The sequence below is a fragment of the Thunnus maccoyii genome, chromosome 8 (genome assembly GCF_910596095.1).
Source record: "Thunnus maccoyii chromosome 8, fThuMac1.1, whole genome shotgun sequence".
In the NCBI taxonomy this organism is placed as follows: domain Eukaryota; kingdom Metazoa; phylum Chordata; class Actinopteri; order Scombriformes; family Scombridae; genus Thunnus; species Thunnus maccoyii.
Window position 1 is genome coordinate 25,120,731 of NC_056540.1, and position 22,888 is coordinate 25,143,618.

At 39.3% G+C, this 22,888-nt stretch overlaps 1 protein-coding gene across 6 annotated transcripts in view; it reads right to left on the reverse strand.

Annotated features, from left to right (window-relative positions):
- fam13b (family with sequence similarity 13 member B) overlaps window positions 1-22,888 on the reverse strand; it is a 76,913-nt gene that overhangs the window by 8,859 nt on the left and 45,166 nt on the right. For all 6 annotated transcript variants that reach the window (XM_042418088.1, XM_042418089.1, XM_042418093.1 and 3 more), the window contains exons 8-13: window positions 7,665-7,709; window positions 4,090-4,185; window positions 3,406-3,541; window positions 1,638-1,735; window positions 680-731; window positions 171-300 (exon numbers count right to left, since the gene is read on the reverse strand). In XM_042418088.1, the coding sequence (XP_042274022.1) occupies window positions 171-300; window positions 680-731; window positions 1,638-1,735; window positions 3,406-3,541; window positions 4,090-4,185; window positions 7,665-7,709 (557 nt within the window). The remainder of the gene's footprint in view (window positions 1-170; window positions 301-679; window positions 732-1,637; window positions 1,736-3,405; window positions 3,542-4,089; window positions 4,186-7,664; window positions 7,710-22,888) is intronic.

The window sequence follows — 22,888 nt, forward strand, 5'->3', positions numbered from 1 at the left end:
TATAGATCCATAAATAAATAAAAAATTGAGTTGATGTACAAAATCATGTCAATCTCTAATACTATTTAAATGATTTGACACTTTATCTCAAAATATCTTCAATTAATTTGCATTTTATTTTCATTTTTCTGGTTTCATGTTAATAATAGCTGAGACGAGGCTGTGCGTACCTTCCCACTGGTTGTCAGGAAAGAGCTGGAGGTGGGGGGAGAGGCCACTGTTTGGTTGGCATGGCGACAGGTGATTCCTGTTGTTTTCGCTGGTGTTGGCGTTCTGATCACACCTGCATGAAGTCAAGTCCTGGAGGAAGAGGAAGAGAGAAAGAGAGATTAATGAAATGAAATTAATGAATCAGAGAATGAAGGGAAGAGAAAACAAATAAATGGGATATAAAAAGGTACAGAAGAGAGAAGAGAAAGAAGGAAGAAAGAGCGGGTGGAAGACGGAGAAATTCAATTGAATGAAGAAAGGAAACAGAAAGCAAAGTGCAGCAGATAATGTGACATATAGATTTTACTACATGTTTATACAGACCTAAATTACTCTTCTGTGCTTGTAATTCAATTCATCTTTATTTAAAACGCTCATTTATCAAACAACTTTCAACACCATCAGCACCATTTTAGTGCCAAAACACAATGAGACAAACACTGAAATATTCCCACATGTTGATACTTACACAGCTTATGGTATCAGATTGCTCCATGGTGTCACAGGGTTGATTGTCCCGCCTAAAAACAAACAAAATAAACATCAGATACACTTGAATAATTGTATGATTAAATTCTACCAACAAAGAGATTAACACATTAATTTCTCAAGTATTTTCCCAAACGGTACTTCATCAGGAGTCTTGCATGTATTGTAAAACTGATTTTGTTGATGCTGTGTAGAAAAATCCAGCAAAGGTTTTCTCAGTCTCATAGTCCCGGAAGGTTCCTGGCACCAAAAGCATTTTTTTAAACTAACTCTCATCATAAAAATATCTACTTCAGTCATCATTTCACTACCTTATTTGCAGTTTTCCTGAGACATTCGTGGGGCCTGTGGCAGATCTGAACAGCTGAGGAAACGTCACACTAAAGTCACACAACTAAAAGCCTTTTTTTCCCCCCATCATGAATGATTGTCTGTCACAAAGCTGCTGCTTCAACAGGTGAGAAATCTCACACTTGTTACAACTGAAACCAATGTTGTGTCTATTGATTGTTTTATCCTGCTGATTGGCTGTTGCCTGTTTTTACTGAATAGGTGTGAAACATCATTCAATGGTTTGGCTGCCTGAACCATTTTTACATTTAAAGTTCAATTCAAAGTGATGTTTTAAACGTAAGGTGTCAAGTGATCTGCACAAGAAAACATCACTGCTTCTTGTTTGCGCGTGAGAGAAATAATGTCTCTGTGGGAAAGAAAGTCTGAACATCACTGAGATTGACAGAGTTCGCAGCATAGAACACACAGTTATCTGTACTTCAAATTAAGTCTAAATTAAGTCTAAATTTAGCCCAAATACTCCTTGATGTCTTGACCTCTAGTTCTAGTTTTCCAGTTCCGTCTTTAATTTTTTTCATTTTTGATTTCAGATGAAACTGAACTTTCTGAAGGCTTGAAAGCAAACTGCCGGTCGGTCGACTTACCTGGCAGTGTTAATGTTGTTCTCAGCATCTCTGACAGCGTCTGCATCCAGGTCCATTCCCGAGCTCTCCTCCAGGGCGGCACCAGAGTCCGATGAATCCTGGGAAAAAGCAACAGAAAGATTTGAAAATTAGTTTTCTTGTGTTTATGAATGAGAAACCGAACTAGTAGACAAGAGCAAGAATAAAAACTGTGTGTAGTTGGGAATCTCACATAAACAGGTACATCCCCTTTCTGAATAACGTCACACATCATGATGTTTCACTTCTTGTCAGAATGAACAAACGCGTTTTCGTACTTTGTTTTAAATGGTAGAAATCTAAATGAAATTTAAATGTCTTTTAAAACATTACCAGTCATAAAGATTACACCTGGATCTATTCATAACTCAGGAAATACTGGAGTCATTTATATAATTTAACTGAGTTTATTTTGTTTCCTCCAAAGAAACCTCCAAGGTTTCCCAAGAAAATGAAAGTTCATTTAAGTTTTTGTTTTTTTTATTGTGAATACTTTCACTTCTTCAAACTTCTGAAAGTCCTTTTAGATGAAACATTGTGAGAGTTTTGGCCTACTCATAACTCATGTGTACACTAAGGTCATTACCTGCGTGAAGGGCCACAAAAGCCCAAAAGGTTGAAACCCACTGACTTCTAGTTCCCCAATACAAATGTTTCACTGCAGGTTAAAAATTATGATGTTTTAGTTGAACAGGTTGACTGAGGAGTGACTGAGTTGTAATGAGGAGGAAAAGGAAAAGGTTTCAGTGTGTGTGTTGTAGTTCTCTTTGCCAATGTATTTAAAGAACTGGACCCAGATTACTGTTTAAAGCGGTGACGTTTCCCATCACTCCCAGGACACATCTCACTCTGTCCGCCATGTTGTCTGCTCCTCACCTTTCTCCTGCCATCTGGGTGCTAAAATGGCTCTTGGGACAACAGCCACTGAGGCTCAGTGGGGTAGCAGCATAGAGTCGTTTTGATTTCCAACGTGACAAGCCTTACTAAAAATGCATGTGGCTCTCATTGAAAAAGATACGACCACACAGTACTGAAGTAACAAGCACGACTACATAATGGTTCAACTTTTCAACTAGACATGATCCTAGTTCATCCCAATTTTGGTTGCGCTCTCTTATCTGAATGTGAAGAATTTGCAGAGGCCTTGACACCATTTTCACACCTACGTACTCCTAGAAAAGGTGTGAAAAGTGGACATGACTCCTCAGATTGTTTCAGAAAGTTACAAAAACTGAACGACACAGACCACCCGTTCACAAAGAAGCTTTTCACCGTTCTCAGACCGAACAGTACTTCTTATCAAGTATATTCCAGCCTGATGTCATTCTCTCATGACTACATGTTAGTAAGAACAAAACGTTGCCTGTATGTGTTGGCGTATTCATTGATCTTTTTGTGTCCTGAGTGTGTGTATTTGTGAAAACAGGCCTGTTGTTGTCTCTGCTTGCTACCCCAGTAGAATTCCAGCTATTGTAGCAATCAGAGCAGAACAAAGATGGACTGTGCTGATAATATCAAACATTCAGCCTTGGAATGAACCGACAGACGGAGACAGGAAGGAGGTTAGCTATGGGAAGTATGCTGCTGGCCCACACAGAAAATGGTCTGGCTCTGTCTATTGTGTGTGTGCGTGTAGGGAAATCTCCACCGTGGATTTCGTTTTTAATTTGTGTACTGAGGGGAACTAAAACAGTGATGGTAAATGAGTGGTATGACTGTGTGTGTGTGTGTTTTCGTGTCTCCCTCTGACCTGTGCGTCATTCTGGTTTTGCGGTATGTGCTGCTCGGTCTGTGTGAGTGGGGTCTCCCCGTCTGTGTAACAAGGACTGTCCTCAGGGTCGGTTTGTTGCTCCTCGTCTCCATGGCAAACTTGGTCTGCAGGCTCACTAGAAAACAAAATTGAATAAGTCAATACAAAAATCAAAGTACCTTAAGCTTATCCTACATTAATAAATCAACACCCCTGCTGCTCACGGCTGAAGGTCAGACTAACCTACTCCAGTATGTAGCGTCACATTTTTGTCTCCTTGATGTCGGAAACCTACAAATATCACCAACCTGTCAAGATCTTGTTTCGTCTCAGAGGTGACTGACCTTTGAACAGCTGCTCCACTTAACAAGTACAGTTTGCTTATTAACATCGCTGCTGTCAACATGTTTACTGATAACCTGAACCATCTGGATGGATTTACGCCTTTGTACACAATGTTCGCAACGGCAAATATGTTTCTTTCAAGTCCTCCAATGTCACTTGAGGAATCTGTGTTTCTATCATCAAGTGCACAAAGGAAAAACAAGTTTGCTTATGTAAGTGTACAGAACTTCTTGATATGTATGTTCTTACACTCGATGCAAGTGTATTTGTTTTTTATGTTGATGTATCTAGTGTATGTGCGGGTTTTTGTTTGATTTATGTGTCTTTATGGACTCTCACCCTTGGCTGTCGTACTTGCTGAGGTCTTGGTCGATGGAGGTCTTCAGCTCAAAGAAATGCTGCTCCACTGCAGCTCTGATGGTTCGCTCAATTATCCTGAAAAAACATCAAACATATCGACTTAATTATTTTATTTACAAGATTTATATTTATGTTTTTTTTTTTACTATATGTGGTGAGTGATGATGGTAATGTTTGACTATAAAGGACGTTTTCAGGCTGGCAGACATATTTTATTCATAACAACTTATAATTTTGCTTATTAAAGTGACCCCAGTGGACAACACTAACACCGTGTTGGCGATCCCATTTTTTTAAAGCTTTGACAAGGAATTAAGTTACTGATCTCTGTTTAAAACCTTGTTTCATACTGAGTAACAATGTAGTCAACGTCTCCTCCGCTGGAATGAGTTTAGTTCAACTTTAATGAGGGCAAACTGCGACCGCTCAGTTTACCAGCGACTATGTCGACACAGGAAACAAAGCTAAATGTCTACATGAGTTTACTCAATGACTTTGGATGAGATCCTATGACCATGTTTTCTCTGTTTATTCAGTAGCAATGGGACTCCATGGTGGGAAAATTCCAACCACTGCCAATAAAAATATCCAAGTAAATCCACATAAATTAATTGTGTCCAAAGTCAACTTTTGTTTTGAGTGCCTGAACGCACAAGGCTGACCGAGTTCAAACAGCTGTAAATAAAACAACCACAAAGATGCAGGACATACGTGCTTCTTCAACCTGTGATCTATCTGATAGATGCAGAATAATTTAAGTTTTGATAACCAGAGACAAAATCTAAGTCAGTTAATTTTGCAAAGCAATAAGTTTAATTCAGGGCTGGAAAATTATGAACTACTTCTTCCCTTTCTAAATAACATATAGATGACAACCAACAGACACATTTTGTAATATTGTAAAACAATATTTTGCAAAGTGTGTTTTTTAAATTTGGGAACAAAACATTTACTGGAAAAAAATGTTACTATAAAACTATACGACAAATCGACACAGCTACATAACCCAATCCAACTTCCTTTTGCTGACCAGAACAAAAACTGATCATCTTAATGTTTAACCAGGTAAATAACCCTTGAGTAAACTGTTGAATATACTTAGTATCCTTTCAAATGGAGTTTAATGCTGTGTAATTCTCTCTATTGTTCATTAAACAGTCTTTACATGAGATTAATTTATATACTCGTCTGTTCAGTTATGCTGAATCCAATAAGCTTGGTGGACTGCTCATCCATTTAATTAAGATTTCTATTTTCAAAGTGAGGTTCAGTGGTACCCAGTAATGATGCGAAGGTTAAAACCTTCATCTCTGGGAGCACATGTAAGCCTCCTCATATAATCCTACTTGTCATCATCCTCAATTAATGAAAGACTTCTACTAATCAATTAACAGACAAATGACTGGAGCATCATAACACAAACTTTCTTGTTTATCTCATTGCCAAATCTAAGAATATATCTATCAATAAGATACACACAGTGAGAGTTACTGTGCTCATTCATGCTATTTACTTAATAATGAATCAAGCATTGTTGGCTTTATAATCATCGAAAAGGTTTCTTTTCCATTCTGAGCTGATAAACAAGGCCTTATATAGATAAAGATAACCTGGTCCTGTCATAGAAGGATTAATAATGCTTAACAAGAGGCCAGGGAGGAGAGAGGAGGACAGTCGGCCTATAAAAGGCAACAACAGCAGTCATACTCACACTAGACGCTTCCAGACTGACGTGCACCGCTTGATCCACAAGATCTACTGAGATTTTATTTAGCTTTATTTAGCTTGCTTCATTTGCTAGACCACGAGTGTGTAATGTATCCTTCCCTCATTTATTCTGGCTTCTTGCCGGCTGTTAGCGGTCTTTCTCCTCCAGTGTAGACAGAAGTTGAGGTCGGATACCTTGTAGAAACTGAAACTTTCAAACACCAACTTCTCTCCTGATGGATCATACTTCATCTCTTCAAGTTTCTCCAACTCTTTTTCTTTTATGTACATTGATACTATTGAATTTCTCTGTCATTTACATGGTGTTTACACCATTAGACCTCATCCTCATGAAACATGAAAGCTGTTGGACTGACATCAAATAAATGTGTGTGAGGATATATCACACACACAAACACACACTACTGTGCACATAGCTACTCCGACTCCTGCTGTAGAAAGCTCTACTAATCAAACTATCTATCACACACACACACACACACACACACACACACACACACACACACACACACAGAGTGCAGAGTGTGTCTGCTGGTGTCGACTTAAGTTTTGTCTAAATCCTTCCAAGCCTCCCAATAAAGGACTTTTGAACGCATCCAGGAAGCCAAAGGAAAGTGAGGACACAAATCATTGTCTAGGCAACCGGGGGCCTTGCAGCAATCTAACAGTTAATGTATTCGCATGACACCTTAAAGCTCACCACACTTCTGATGTATGAAACTCAGACAGCGAGCTGCAAGTGACAAATTTTCTCCAACTTGCGAGTAAAATTAAAGGACGGCTTCACAATTTTTCAAGTCCATCTTAAAACAACAGTCAGATGCCCAAATGAACATTGAAACAGGGTTATCTTGCCATAATCATTCCCCCTGTTCATACTGCCCATACAACGGAAGCGATGGGGGTATTCATCCATTTTCCAACCTAGAACTTGCTGCCATTTTTATTGAATCAAGCGCAGTTTTTGTTCATCTAAATGAAGTGTGACTATTAGTATTTATGCATTTACTTTGTAAGAAAATACAAAGGTGTGACAAAACACATGTCAGTAGTGCACTGAAAATGTAAACAAAAAAGGCAAAGAAAGTGCTGTGTAAGAAAATGTAAATGATTGCTATAATGTTTTTATTTATTACTGACACATTCGAGGTGAAAACGTGAATTTCAGTTTTCACGTGTTACTCCTGAACCCTGAGACAACTTGTGTTTGTGCCCTCAAGCCTTCAGGTCGTGAACTAACATCAACGTACAGCGCCGTAGAAAATGATTTTATCCTGTCTCAATGTCATGCAGTGAGGAAGCAGAGGCCTGACAGTCATGTGATTGCTGAGTTCATGTCCTTGCAGTCCTAAAACCGCAAAGACATGCAGAATGCTTTGGTTTTGCTCTATAATCAAAACACAAGGCCAGCTTTCCTCCTCGTCACTTCCTCTGAACCTCTACGCTCAGAGCTGCCTGCACTTCTTTCTTGATACCTGTTATTTTTATCTGCCTTTTGTGCAGATGGTCCTTCAGGCTCTCTTCACACTTCAGTTATCCTGCTTCTCTCTCGCCTCTTGTTTGCAGTTTTTCTATTATTCTCTTGTTATTATATTACACAGATACATAGATAAGTGTGGACGATATAACAGCTTGACTGCGATTTATCACAGTTATTTATTTTGTGTAGTCTAGTGTGCATGCGTACATCTGTCTGTGAAGCTGTGGTGCGTGAATGAGAGTGTGTACACAAAGAAGTGCCTGTGTATGTTATCGTGAGGTGATAAAATTACTGGTTCAAGTGTGTGCGTGTGTGTGTGTGTGTGTGTGTGTGTGTGTGTACTTACTCAGCAGAGTCAGCAGGCAGGATGGATATAGGGGAGAGGTGGGAGCTGTGGACAGAAAGAGGACGACATGGTTAGAACATCACGTACTCCTCGACTCCCTTCCAATACTGACATGAACTGACCTTGGAGGGTGTGTGTGTGTGTGAAAAACAGGGCAGAGGAATGATAACGATGCCAACCATGAAAGTGTGTTTGGAGAGTGTGTACAAGAGAGAAAGTACAGGAAGAGAAGAGAATGAAATGAGGATGTGTGGACGTTGGCGTGATGAGTTTATGTTCTTGCTGCTAATCTTGAATCCCAAAAAACACACCACACACACACACACACACACACACACACACACACACACACACAGATACACAAAGTTTCAGTCAGTGGCGCCACTCTGGGTGGGCAGATTGTTATTTAGGCTACAGAGCTCTGCTAAACCCTTCTGATCAGATAGAAGGATGTGTGTGTGTGTGTGTATGTGTGTCAGGTCATATTTGTTCTTCGATGTCTCTCCATAAGCAAGGAAGTGTTTGTGTGTGTGTGTGTGTGTGTGTGTGTGTGTGTGTGTGGAGCATGAAACAGGGAGGTGGCTGAGATGTGTCCATTGATTCAGCTGCCTGCCGCTGTCGTCACAAACACACTCACACACACACACACACACACACACACTCACACACACTGTGAGACACACCAGGACTCCAGATTTATATAACACCCCGACACACACAACACAAGGTCGTTCATCACATTATGCCGAAGTGCATGGGTACGTTTCATATATACTGTGTGTTTGTGTGTGACTCAGGTGGTCAGATCTCATTAGAAAAACAGCAGCTGAAGTTATACAACCTTGTTGTGTGTGTGTGGCTCTTACGCACACACACACACACCTAATGCAGCAAGAAGTCGTCAGGTAGATCGATACAGATTGAATAATTAATGGAAGACAGGAAACGATAAAGCCCACCTTCTTCTCATCCTTCCCTTGTTTCTTGTTTCTATTCTTGCCCCGTGCTCTTCTCTATTTTCTGCCCTCCTCTCATCACTTCTGCTGTTTTTCTTTTCTCTCTTCATTAGGGATCTTTTTCTTCCGCTATCCAATTTTTCAATTCTCTACAATTCTCCTGTTCTCCTTGATTTTCCCTCCATTTACTTATCTCTTCATTGATTATTCTCACCTGCCTCTTTCACCTGTACTTCCTCCTTTATTCCATCTTTCCCTGTCTCTCATTCCAACCTATCATCCTTTTATACAAAAATCTATTTTAGATCATCTCCTCCCTTACTTAACTTCTCCTTCTTCCTCCCTCCCTCATGTTTCTCTTTTCTTAGGTCTCATATCCTCCTCCTTTCTTTCTTACTGACCTTGAATGTAACAGACATCTCACATTCACTTTATGACACTAACCTTGATCATGTTTGTGTGTTTGTGATGGAGAGACAGATGAAAAGAAGAAGACAACTAGTGTTGCAGAGATCAAACAATAATCCTGCCAAAATGCTTCCTAAAAATACAAATGACAAACACCAGTAATGAAATATGAAAACAAACTTTGTAAAAACGACCTTCTCTTGTCCTCCCTGGTTGACTGATTAAGAACTTAGATGATGATTAGCTTCTGACTCTGCAATATGTGCTGATTCTGTCCATCTGTGATTATCCATAACAGATCCTTTGTCATGTGAAATTATCCTTTCTCCTCGAATGAGCAAACAAGGAGAACTGCCCTTTAAACTGGAACGCACCCTGAATGTTCCCTACATCAGCGACGGTCCCTTCAAAGCACAGATAACATCTGGCAGCAGGCTGTCCTGCTGAGTTGCACCCTAAGGGAGCGTGCTAGGTGGCTGCATCATTAACAATACATCCCTGATAGGGCCCTCAAGGACATTACATAATCTCCATGGGCCCTAAGTAGAAAAGATAATATCTGATCTTACACCATTTTGCCCCTGAGGACCTGAACTAGAACTGTTTGCTGGGCCCTTTGGGGCGTTCCTGCCCTCCTCAAGCTCCCTATGTGACAAAAGATAACATTTCTATCAGTGTCGCTGGAGCCCTAAAGGACCGTATATGACACTCTTTATAGGGCCCTTTTGGGCATTTTCTTCCCTGCCTAGGACAGCATGAAGGGCAGATAGAAGCACCCCTGGCTCTGCTATACAAGAAAGTGATTTCAATTATATTTTGAGGGGAAAAAATTACTCAGTTTCTTGCATTTTTGCTTAACTGGTCAACAACAATCAAACTACTGAGCTCAACAAATTATTTTCCAAATGTGCTTTTCACCAACTCACACACCACTTGACAAAGTAGGCAAAATGATGCATCTTTCCATTTCGTTTTGAGATTTCAAAAATCTTATATCACTGTCACTTCCATTTCTCTTTTCAAAAATTTGCTAAAAAATGTAATGCTCAGGTGAAAAACAACCCACTGATCCCTGCTCTTACAAAAGTAAATGCAGCATATAAGTATATACATCAATTTGTGAAATCTTACAGTAAATCGACACACAAGGACAATTGCAATGTCACTTTTGCCCTCAAAAGACCTGCTGAAAATCTGTTGCTGAGCTCAAGTGGTTTAACGTCACGCCGTGCTGCAGAGATTTAGAAATGTTCTCCAGGCTGTCAGTACAGCATGAAATTACTGCTGGGTGCGGTTACAAGTGCATCAGAGCATATTTCTTACCACACCCAATCAGGAGCAATAATTACGAAACTTTCAATCATAAAGGGCAATGAAACAATAATGTTTTGTTAATTTGTTTGTTATTTGTTAAATACAAATCTTTAAAGACCTATTAACCATGTTAAGAAAGCCTCAGTATTATTTTCTGTTAAAAGTCTTTGCTAAAGCTGCCACATGTTCAAGGGTGCCAAGGGAGCACTACTGTAGTTGGCGAATGAAGGTTTGGCTTTCCAAAGTGCTCCAAGTAGGTCGGATTAGATCAGCTCCTGCCCTGCAGCCTCGACTGTAGCGGTAGCCAGAGACGGAGATAAGACCTTGATAACATCTTAAAGAGTCACACCTTGTTGCTAGTTGCCAATGATACTATAAAACAGCCATTCTCAACCACTGAGCCTCAAAGTGCCATCTAGTGGGCCGCAGAGGCAGTTGTACTGCCATATGGTTAGATTAAAATGAGATTTTTTAAAATTTATGGTAATGTACAAAGCCAGTTATTTTTATATCTAAATGTTCTCAAGAATTCACTTAAATAAAAAATGTCAAATTAAAGGGAAACTTCTGTATTTTTCAACCTGGACCATCTGTTCCCATCTTTTTGTGTCTACGTGACTAATGGGGACAACATTTTTTGAAACCGGTCCAGTATTGAGAAAGCGCGCTGCAGCCAGCAGCTGCAAAACAGGCTGTAATGTAATCCAATGGGGCAATACCGCCCTATCAATGTATGTCCACTAAAAATGCTTGTTTTTGCCACTGACAGGCTCAGATTGTTATTTTAAGTGTCTGACAACATTATGGAAAGGACCATACAGAGAAATAAAACGTTTTTCTTTTCTTTCCTTGTCCTAAGGAAAAGGGACGGGCTTCAGGCACAATGGAAAGTCATCACAACATTAACAACTCAGTCAAAAGCCACTTTGACAGCTGGATATATGGTTGCTGCTTGTGTAGCCTGTAGCAAGAAACGCTTTAAGATTGCAGAGGAGCTTATTCTGACTAGCACTGTGGATATGTGCCAGGAGTTACTCGTGGAGGCAGCTGCAAACAAAATTCAGTTGATACCACTCTCCAATGACACCGTGAGCAGAAGAATTGTTGACATGAGTGATGACATTGAATGCCAACTTGTGGAAATAAGAATAAATAAAGTCCATACTTTGCCATAAAGCTGGATCAGTCAACTGACGTTAGCAACACCGAAAGACTTGATGCAGATTAGTTACCACAGTGAAGTAAGGTGGCTTTCAAGAGGACGTTTGCTTAATCGCCTTCTTGAACTGAGAGAAGAAGTGCACACAATTCTGGTACAGCAGTATTCCCCTCTTGATGAGCATTACACTGATGGTAACTTTTGTGCAAAACTGGCCTACTTATCAGATATATTTGACCAGTTGAATCAGCTCAATATATCAATACAAGGCAGAAACAGCACAGTGGTTTTGGTTTCAGACAAAATTGGGGGCTTCAAGAAAAAACTTATTCTTTGGAAAAGAGGAGTCACGGAGGGATGATTTGACATGTTTTCACTCCTGTGAAACTTTAGAAGCCTCTCCTCTTGTCAACATATCCAGGGCTATAGCCAAGCATTTGACTCAGTTGTCACGAAAGTTTGCAGACTACTTCCCAGAGGATCCACGACATGGAAACTTTTGGGTTTAGGACCCTTTCTATGTGGATTCTGCTTCAGAAAACATTGCTCCGTCCACTGTGTTGGAAAATGAACTGATGGAACTATTAGCAGACAAGAGCCTGAAGCTTCAGCTCACACGAGTTGACCTTGCTTCGTTCTGGATACTGGCGGCCAGTCAATATCCCTCTCTGTCAAAATTGGCAATCAAATTTCCGTTGCCTTTCACCACCACCTATTTATGTAAGTCAGGGTTTTCCATTGTGACTGTCACGAAATCAAAGGCAGGGAACAAACTGAAAGCAACTTTGAATGCTACTCTGTATGTCGGCCTGTCACACATCCCACCACGACTTGATCTCATTATTTCCCAGAAGCAAGCCCAAGTGTCTAACTGAGACATCATCCAAACCAAGCTGTTTAATTCCTGTTTCCAAAGTCTCTCCCGAGTAAAAACAAGTATAATGAAGTCCTCTCTTAATTTAGGCATCTTCCCCACAGCTTTCAAGACTTCAATGGTAAAACCTCTCCTCAAGAAATCCAATCTAGGTTACTCAGAGCTAAACAATGACAGACCCATTTCTAATCTACTGTACTTTTCCTTTGCAATCTTTTAAAAAACTGTTTATAATCGACTACAGTACTTGTTCATCTAACCAACAATGGCATTTTATAAAGCTCCAATCTGGTTATCGAGCAAATCACAGCACTGAGACAGCCCTACTGAAAGTTGTAAATGACCTGAGAATTATTGTGGATTCAAACAACGTGGCTGTCCATCTACTCTTCGACCACAGTGTAGCATTCAAAACAACTGACAACGAAATTACTGGGTCTCTCTGACCATGTTTTAGCTTGGTTTCAGTTTTATTTAACTGGTAGACAGTTTTTTTTGTCGGCCTGGGTGCTTGTGTATTAGAGACTAATGGTATTGAATATGGTATTCCTCAAGGAAGCATTCTCGGCCCACTTTCATTTTCATTATATATGCTACTTGCAAACATTATCAACCATCACCACGTCAATTACCAATTTTATGCTGATGATATACAATTGTACATCTCTGCATTGCATCTCATTGACTGTCTCGCTGATGTTAATGTATGGATGGATAAAAACTTTTTAAAATTAAATGAGGAAAAACGTTCTATCTATTCTTTTAATAGGACCCAAAGCAGCAAGAGAAAAACTACAATCAATGCTTGGTGGTCTTAGCAAACATTAAAACACAAGTCACAAACTCGGGAGTGATTTTACTCTGTTACAAATTTTAATTCTCATTTTAACAAGGTCATTAAAACATCATCTCAGAAATATCGCCAAAGTCAGAGCTTTTTTTACTCAGAAACATTCTGAAATGCTCATTCATGCTGTTATGCCTAGCTGTTTAATCTACTGTAATTCTTTTTTTACTGGATTACCTATTAAGTCTAAAAGAAAACTACAGCTACAGTCTTAACTAAAACAAACAAAATGGATCACAAGACGCTGCACTGGCTACCTGTATCTTTCAGATTGATTTGAAAGTTCTTTTACTTGTTCATAAAGCTTTAAATGACTTTGCTCCTCCCTACTTCAGAGATTTTCTTTCATTTTATGTTCCAGTTAGATCACTAAGGTCCTCCACCACTTCTCTTTTTAATGTTCCTTATGTGTCCCATAAAAGTACCTGTGAGGCTACCTTCTGTTTTTATGCCCCTAAACTGTGGATCACCTCTGATATTAGAACGAGAAGCTCTCTCCGTATTTTTAAATGGAAATTACAGGACCTTTTTAATCTGGCTTTTAATTTTAATTTGGAGCAATGTTATAGCTTTAGCTTTAGTTTTAAGTTTTAATCTTTGGTTTTTATATAATTTTTATCCCTGGTGTTTATTTTATTGACTTGTATTTATCTATATAACACTTTGTTTTATTGTTGCAATTTTTAGTGTTGCAAAATGTTATTTATTGTTGTCTATTTCGCTTTTATTTTATTTATTTATATTTATTTACTTGTTGCCTGTGTTTTAATCCTGCTATGTGAATCACTTTGGGCTTTCTCTGACGCAGTATTTTACATCCAGTTAAGATTTCACATTCTCTGCTGTAGCATGTTTCACCAAAGTCACTTTTTGCTACTGTGTCGTCAACTGGCCCCAACAGATGCTAGTACTGTATATCACATAAAGTGTATAGGGCAAGTGTATCAGTATCACATGGCCAGCTAAGAGTATATACTGCAGAGGTTTCAGCTGACTTAAAGACATAAACATCTCAGAGTGATTCTGGTTTTGTCTGCTGCACTAAAATGACAACAGAGTAACTTTGTGTTCCGAGCACGGATGGTAAAGAGGTACAAGACTGATCAAGGATGTCCTTACGTTATGTTCGACAAATATTTTGATGGTTCCATGTAAAAAACAGAAAGAATGTGTGTAAGTGAGTCCACAGAGGTGCTGTTGTCAGCAAACCTGACTGTGCTCTGTTCTTCCTGGGAGGTACCACGGACTGCTGCAGTCCACCCACCCACGGACCCCCACGTAACCTACTTCAGATACACACACACACACACACAGAATCATAAGCATCTTACATCTTATAAACAGCTCTTCTTGCTGCCTCTGAAACAGTAAACATTTACAGTCCTTCATGTCGGGGCCAAGAAACTCTTAGAGAGCCTCACAGCAGATGTTTGAATTCAAACCGTCCACTGTTCCAGCACAGAGCAGTTCAGAGATACATTAAAGATCTGTGTTTGGTTTTCTGCAAGGATACTGCTCATTTGTTTGTTTCCATCAGCTGCTTTGCACTTGGGACAATAAACGACCAATGCAGCGCTCCTACATTCATTTTCCCTTAATTACCCCATAGACATTTGGCTATCTGAGAATAATGATCTATTTTCTTAAGTTGACTCAACAAATCATCCACAGCCTCTCCTCGACCTCCTCATTCCTCCTTCAATTATCATTCCTCTTGCAGAGTCATGAGGAGCTGATGCAACATTGCTGATAGCTTGCACTAAAAATGTTATTTTTTCAGCACTGGCTGAGGATGTGTATAACTGGATGAACTATTTAATGATCACTGTGTGAGAGCACATTTCAGTGTCTCAAAATCTGACGATTGTTTAGTTTATAAAATGTCAGAAAATTGATTGTGCAGAATTCTTGTCAGGATTTACTGAAGCACAAGCTGATGTCCAACCAAGAGTTAAAGACCCAAAGATATTTAATTTTAGGGCTGCAACTAATGATTACCTTCATTATTGATTCATCTGATGATCATTTCTTGATTATTGATTTGTCAGTAAAATGTCATCATTTCAAAGAGCCTGAGGTGGCATCCTATAATCATTTGTTTTGTCCGACTAACAGCAAAAAACCCCCAAAATATTTATTATCATATGATACTTTGCTTTCAGAAAATCCTGACATTTGACTTTCTGGAAGTGGAGACTGTTTGACATTTTTTCTTGAGAAATGACTGAAACAAATAATCGATTATCAAACCTGCAGATTCAATTTCTGTCAATTAACTGACAACCTGTTTCAGCTCTGGTAAATAATTATGTCAGTTACAATCATAAAAAAAACATTAAAGCTGCAACAATTTGTCGATTAATAAATCAACAGAAAATTAATCGCTAACTATTTTGATAATCGATTCATCAATTTCTATTGTTTTCAAAGAAAAAATGCTAAAATTCTCTGGTCCCAGTTTCTCAAATGTGAATGTTTTTTTTGGTATCTGTTGTCCTCTGTGATAGTTAACTGAATATCTTTGGATAGTGAACTGTAGATTTGGACAAAACAAGATATTTGCGGTTGCATCTTGGGATTTGGGAAACACTGATTTACATTAATATTAATCGACCAATGGTTTCAGTAAAGCCCCAGATTTACCATCACAGACACAAAAATACAAACTATAGCCTTCTTCCCCTCACTGCTTCTCTAATTGACACATAATGAGCAAACCTTTTTAAAAATGGTTTTCAAATTTATTGCAAAGAGCTTCTCAGGGTACTTTAGTGCTCAATATTGTAACAGGAACTGCCAATAAATGTGATTTTCTCCTATTACAAGTGGACCTATTAGCAAGAAGATGCATGACTCAGTATTAAAAATGGATACTTAATGAATGAAGCCTTGATTTTAAAAAATGCTTCATAAAAAGGGACAACTGTCATTTTTTCCCCTCTGTATAAGAAACTGCTGACACATTCTCAGCCAGCCCTCCCAGCTCTCCATATACTTAGATTGCATAACATAATATCAGCTGTTAAGTAATGCCATGACCAGCTTCTCTTTGATCTTATTCTGCTGTTTCTATTCCTGTAAGAGAAAAGACACAGACTTCCTCGTCTCTCCATCTCTTTACCTCTCCTTGGAACAAAACAATGAGCCAGAAACACAATCCAGAAGCTCGTTTCCCTCCATTCTTCCATTCATAACAAAAAAGTGGAAGGTTTATATCACTCAAATCCACTTATTCATTCCACCATTCACACGTTAATCCATTCTTCCAGCTTTCCTGTTTAATCTTTTGTTAATCATCCAATTTGTTGCCCTTTTGTTTGTTTTTTTTCACGCTTCTCCCTCCAACACTCATTCATTCATTCTTTCACCATCAAAACACATATTTGCTTTATCCTGCATCCATTCATTGATTCATCATCCAATCATTTATTCCAGTCAGACTAGAGGAGTTACATAACCCTGATGTTTACCTCTGCAGCAGAATGTCACAGGCCATTCTCATCTTTCCGGCTGGGATTTTTCTCACTGTGATCTGTGTCGTTTGTTGTTTTGCTTTTATGTCAGTGGATCCAGCCTGGTAGGTGTTTCAGTGTGAAGGCTGTCTCTTGTGTCTGGCAGGCTGTTTCTGTCAGTGTCTCTCTTTCCAAGTGTGTCTGTGGCAGCGGTCAGCGAGCTAACACGTAGGTTATTAAAGTCCAGTGTGTTTTTTTTTTATTTTTCAAACATCCAGCAGAGAGGTGAGCTTGACTTCTAACCAAACTCAGCACGATTTCTGTGTCTCTCTTCTTTTTGCCTGTTAACCACTTGACACATCTCCTGCAAGAACAATATCCAGCTGTTCAGCTTGTTCTGGCTGAACCTTTTTGTCTCTCCTCCCTTCAGTTTTCTGCTGTCGATGTTCAGTTTAATAGTCTGGCAGGTCTGCGGGTCCACCTTGTATCCAGTGGGGAGGTTATCCCAGTTGAGGACTTTGAGGGGTCAGCGTCAGTACCAGCAGGTCTAGCAGCAGAACCAGAGTATCGCCTGGGTGCATACTGTGGTGTCCTCTGAATCACTGTGTGTGTGTGTGTGTTGTTGAATGAGTGTGTGTGAGCTCGTCTCACTCTGCACTCTGTCTCTTAAAGTGCTGCAGCAAACATCCAGACCTCTGCTCAAATATACGAGCTTCTGATGTAACCAGGCAACAACCCTGGGAGGACCAATGGGGTGGGAGGGGCTGAACTTGGGAGCCAATCATAAAGAGGGAAAGACATCTGTGAGCCAATCATCAGGCAGAAAGTAGGAGGGGGTTTAATTTTTTGATCCACTTCGTCATGACTATAGACTCAGCAGTTATTACAGCCGGTCCGGTGGGCTGTGTAATGGCGTACACACACACACACACACACACACACACACACAATCCACATCAGCAAAGACACAAACCTATGTCTTTTATATCACTGACGATGAGCTTCTGTAATGGCAGCTCTTCCTCAGCCTTCCAGACTATTTGATGCATTAATAAATCAAGCAAATTACTGAACATAAAGATGACAGTGATATATAAAGTGCTGATCGTAGAGAGAGAAAGAGAGGGAGAAGTGACACAGAGGGAAAAATGTAAACACGAACGCATCGGGAGGGAGAAGATGGAGGAAGACAGCAAGGGAGAAAAAGCAACGGAGGAAAAGGAGAGGGTCATATCAGGATGTAATAGACGTGCTTATCTGTTATATTCGTACCTACGCTGCGTAGGTGATAAGATTATGGGCATTCAGGGACAATAAAGAACACTGAGACTCACAACTGAGTTAAAACACTCACACGTCACTTCCAAGAAAAGTAGGTTAGTTCATTCTGTCCTGATGTTTCTGTGCATCAACCTCTTTCAAATCAAAGTCAGAACCAAAATCATACTAGAGATTATACAAGCTTTTACCAAGTGCAAGAAAGGGAGGTCAGACAGAAACATTTGATTGTTTCCTAATCTCATTCAATCTGAGTTGGAGTGATTGGTAGTTTTTTTATATTACTTATATTACTTCAAAAATGATTCACAATGTTCAGTCCTGAAGAGAAGCAACTAAAAAATAACAAACAACCCCAAAAATAGTCAACAAAATGACCGAGGAGAAGCTTCAATCAAAACCAAATAAATTAACTTTGTGCTACCGACTCCATCAAAGTCCTGCATCATGACTCACTCAGACCACTTTGCTTCACAGACTGCAAAAACATTTTTGCTCGAATCATAAAAACATGAATCTGCTTCATCATTTTAAAGTCATTTTAAGATGCAAGTCATAGCCTGTGAGCACTAGTGGCACTTATTAACAACTCCTCTGTATACAACAACAAACATACATATTTGAATAGTGAATGTACATCAGAAACTGAATGTATTGTTACGTAAAAGTTTATATTATACAAAAGAAACTGTCAATACCATACAATGGGAAAATACTCACACAATGGCTCTTGCTGCCAGCAAGATTTAGTGATACTTCTATTCAAGACAATGTGGCTCTTGTTTGAGCAAAACAAAACAAAAAATGACTATAAATACAGGCTACATAAATCATACAGTTTTGTGTAATCTGTAAACACAGTATTTTCCTTTTTTTATTATTTTTGGTGTTTTTGCCCGATCAGAAGCCACAGAGACCAAGATTCAATGTGGCAAAGTTCTATTGTCTTTAAAATGATCAAACTATAAAATGCTTTAAGATAAAAACACCGTCTGAGTGGATTATGTCTATGATGGTGCACAGTTTCCAGAAGTGTCTCTTAACACTGATATTTTCATGACTTTTGAGGGCAAAGTTGAGCCCAACTTAAGTAAAAAAAAGCAGAATGATATTTTTTTCATATTAAGGGTAACCCTCAGGTTAAACCTGTTTTACTAGTGACAGTTATCTTAACTGTCAGCAAATACTGTTGCTATCAAATTGGAAAAAAATCAATCAAATAGTTGATCTACAGAAATGAATTGCCAACAATTTTGATGGGCGATTAATATTTATGTCATTAATCAAGCAAAAATGCTGCATTTTGCTGGTTCCAGCTAATGTAACATGATGATTTGTTTTTTTTTTTCCTCAGTATTTTATCATAGTAAGTTATATACTTTTGAGTTCTGGACTGTTGATTGGTATTTGAAGATGTTACCTTGGCCTCTGGGAACTTGTCATGGGTGTTTTTCACAATTTTCTAATTGAGAAAATAATTAAAACAGATTAACTGACCATGAAAATAATCATTAGTTTCAGCTCTAATTGCAATTTCATGCACCTCTGTTGTCATTTTATTTTGTTATGTATATAATGTGCAGGATTTATTGAATATTATAGGATATTAAATACCTGCCAGACAATCAAATGTTTTTGTTTCAGTGGCAATGTTATAATATACATTCAATGCAATTAAGGCAATAAGTGAAACTATGGTATAAAATATACTTGAAAGTGACGTCAAAAGCGTTCCAGTTCTAATTCCTGTTTCCAGTTTTCCTGTCTGAGACGCACTCGTCTAAACTCTGAAACATTCCAGAAATTCCTCAAGGAAATAAAGATGGAAGAATGGAGGCAATAGATGTTATGAAACTCATTACGGTTATCGATCATTAACTTGACTTTGGCTGCTGTTTGATGGTGATTTGACCTTCATGATCTCATTGCTAGTTTTGCCAAACTCTAATCCAGAACTTTAACTTTATCTTCTGTGACTGACACAATAGAGCTACTGTGGCAACATGTTGACACACAGAGGCTGCAGCGTGTGGGATGACAATCAAAATAAATCTTTTTTCCCGTAATGGTTTGGGAACGTGACTGCTCCCCAGACAGCCAGATAGGACAGCTTCACCAAAACTGTGGGTGACAACTGATAGCCCATGCGGGCAAGTGGTGCTATCTAGGTCAGTTAGTTTATCATATTACACATTGTGCCCAGTGCTGGCCCCCTGGCCTCGGCATGATCAGGAAGCGAAGGTTGAGGGTAACCAGAGAAAGGAGGGCGTGAAGTAAGACAAACTCAAGGAAAGAGGGGAAGGAGTTATTTTTCTTTTTCAACAATAATTGCTGATGAGTCCAACTGTGTCAACTATTTTATATATCTAATCTTAAAAAGTAAGAATGAATGCTTCGTGCTTCCAGTCTCAAAAGGACCATATAATAACAGATGTACAGTATATCTCTTGAAACTATTTGAATAAAGTTTGTTGACTTTACTCTCTATATCACTGTGCAATGTGAAGGTGCAGTATGTACTATAAAGTAGACAGAGACTGTTTTGAAAACTTTCCCTGTCGATGCATTCAGGGACATCAGCTGCCAAAAGGCAATATTTTTTTATTGTATTATCTCTTCCGCTGTTGCTGTGGGGTTTGAGCTTTTTCACAAAAGATTCTTAACTTTCTTCAATTTCAGAAAATATTAATTTAAATATATTTTAATCCTAAATTTTGACTCGTCAGCTCTTGTGGGGTTAAAACTACTTGCAGTACAGAACAGAATTAAATTGGGCAAATGCAGTCAAAGTATGGGATATTTAAACCAATTGATATTGGACTCTAATACATTTTATTTCACTATAAAAATGTTACATGGAGCCTTTTAATATTTTGGTCAGATTATATATTTAAAAAATGTTAGTCCTGTCTTAACTGGTGCCAGTCATGGATGAAAGCTGTGATCTATTAACTAGGTCAAACCACCATAAGCTCACAGCTGACTCATGTACTGACCTATATACTGAATTTATCTCCGTGATCATGCGGACATATAACAACCAGCCTATACTTGTCACGGATATGTACAACATGGGAACAGGGCACTCCTCTGTAGCACGTATGTGATAACACTACAGAAACATCGTAAGGTCAAGTCTCACACATTAAGGGGTCAATATGCTTCAAATGGTTTGTCGGATAACTGGACGGCGTCCCAAAGTCCCCCGCCCCACCCCAGGGTCCAAGTTGAAAGTGAACTTTGAGTACAGGAAAGAGGCATAAAACCCAAGAATTTTCACTCTCACTATAGGAAAACAATGGGAAGTGCATTTTTTTCCTGCTGATCATGTGTTAGAGAAAGTAAATTTGTATTTATATAACTCAAATTTGCTGCAGAGAGCTTTACAATCTGACTAGCATACAACATCCTCTATCCTTAGATCCTCCATTCGAGGCCTCTCTTTCTCTAACAGAGAAAGATACTGTGTGTTTGTGCCTGTGTGTACATGACCCTTTAGTTACTATCCAGGAAACCCAGTAGAGATACTTATATCGTTAATATATCTGTGTCACACACGTGCACATTGTTGGCTCACACCGAAAAAACTGAGCTCTCCAGCCCGGTGTGGTGTCACACTTCAGTATAAATCATTTCTATAGCCACATAAAAATAAATGGAGCAAGATCTCGTGCGGGGATTTACCAAGAAGCAGAACCTGGTTACAGACTGGTTATCTGCAACGGGAGACGGTCTTTCATGTGCAGAACAGTGCTGGAGTCCTGTTAGGATGGTGTGATGGTTGTGATGATGGGGAATGACGAGCAAGACTGGAGGAAGGGAGGAAAATTGAAGACAAGTGTTTTATAATGTATTTAAATTCTATCTTTTGGGTTGACCTCTTCCCTCCTGAGGTCTGATAATGCGTTTTCACTCAGACTGACAATCAATAAATCGTTCACAAGTGAAGACAATTTCAATCCCTCTGCCTCCCCCCTTTGCTCCCTCATGGCCTTCTCTTCCCTGATTCTCCTTTCCCTCCATGAATCCTTCCGCTCCCTCTTGCTCCTCTCCTCCTCACAGGGGCCAAAAGTGTATCCCAAGAGCCCTGTTCCTCAGCCTGCCAGAAAATTTCAGTGGGCCCATAAAAAATACTTTCCACAGACAGCGAGAATATAATCAAGGGTAGAGAAGGAGGGAAGTAGTGACGCGGGAAGAGGAGAGATCAGAAGAGAAATACCAGGGATTATATATAGATTTGAAATGAGCAGAGGCTGTCAACATGCAGTGTGTGTGTGTTGGCTGTCAGGGTCTATTAAGGGAGCACTGCAACAGCCTCAGAAGACAGACTTCCCTGTCTGTCAAGTGCTAGACAAACAACTCAGCCACAGTTAATGTTGAGTCACTAGACAGAGACTCTTTATTTCTGAGCCGTCACAACCAGTCACGTGTCAAAGAAGAACTAACGGAGTAGCGAGCTATTCCAAAACAGTCGAGTAGTTTTAGTAGCAATACTTAAGGTTAGAATTACTGACAATGGGGTACACCACATACCTTAGTAATTTTGTTGGTGCATTGCTACATTTCTTTGCATGTTACTGCCACCAACTGCCGATCAGCAGAATAGCATGAAACAATCCGCAGGAATGTGAATCACGTCACGTCGCGTGCACATGCATCCTCGAGCGCATGCGCACAATACGAACAAAACGGGCGCCCAAGCTTAAAAGCGCTGCTCCATGACACTGCTAGCGTTCAAAAACTCAGCCGGGTACCTTTAAGTAATTGATCATCTGCAGTATGTTGCTTGTCCTGGAATTACAGAGATTTGAATATTTGTGTTAAGTTTGTTACTCAAGGACCTAAATATGTGGTTTCCCAGATAGAGCCTGACTGATATGACCTATCACAGATATATCAGTAATATATCGGTATCAGTGTATATGTTGTCTGATGT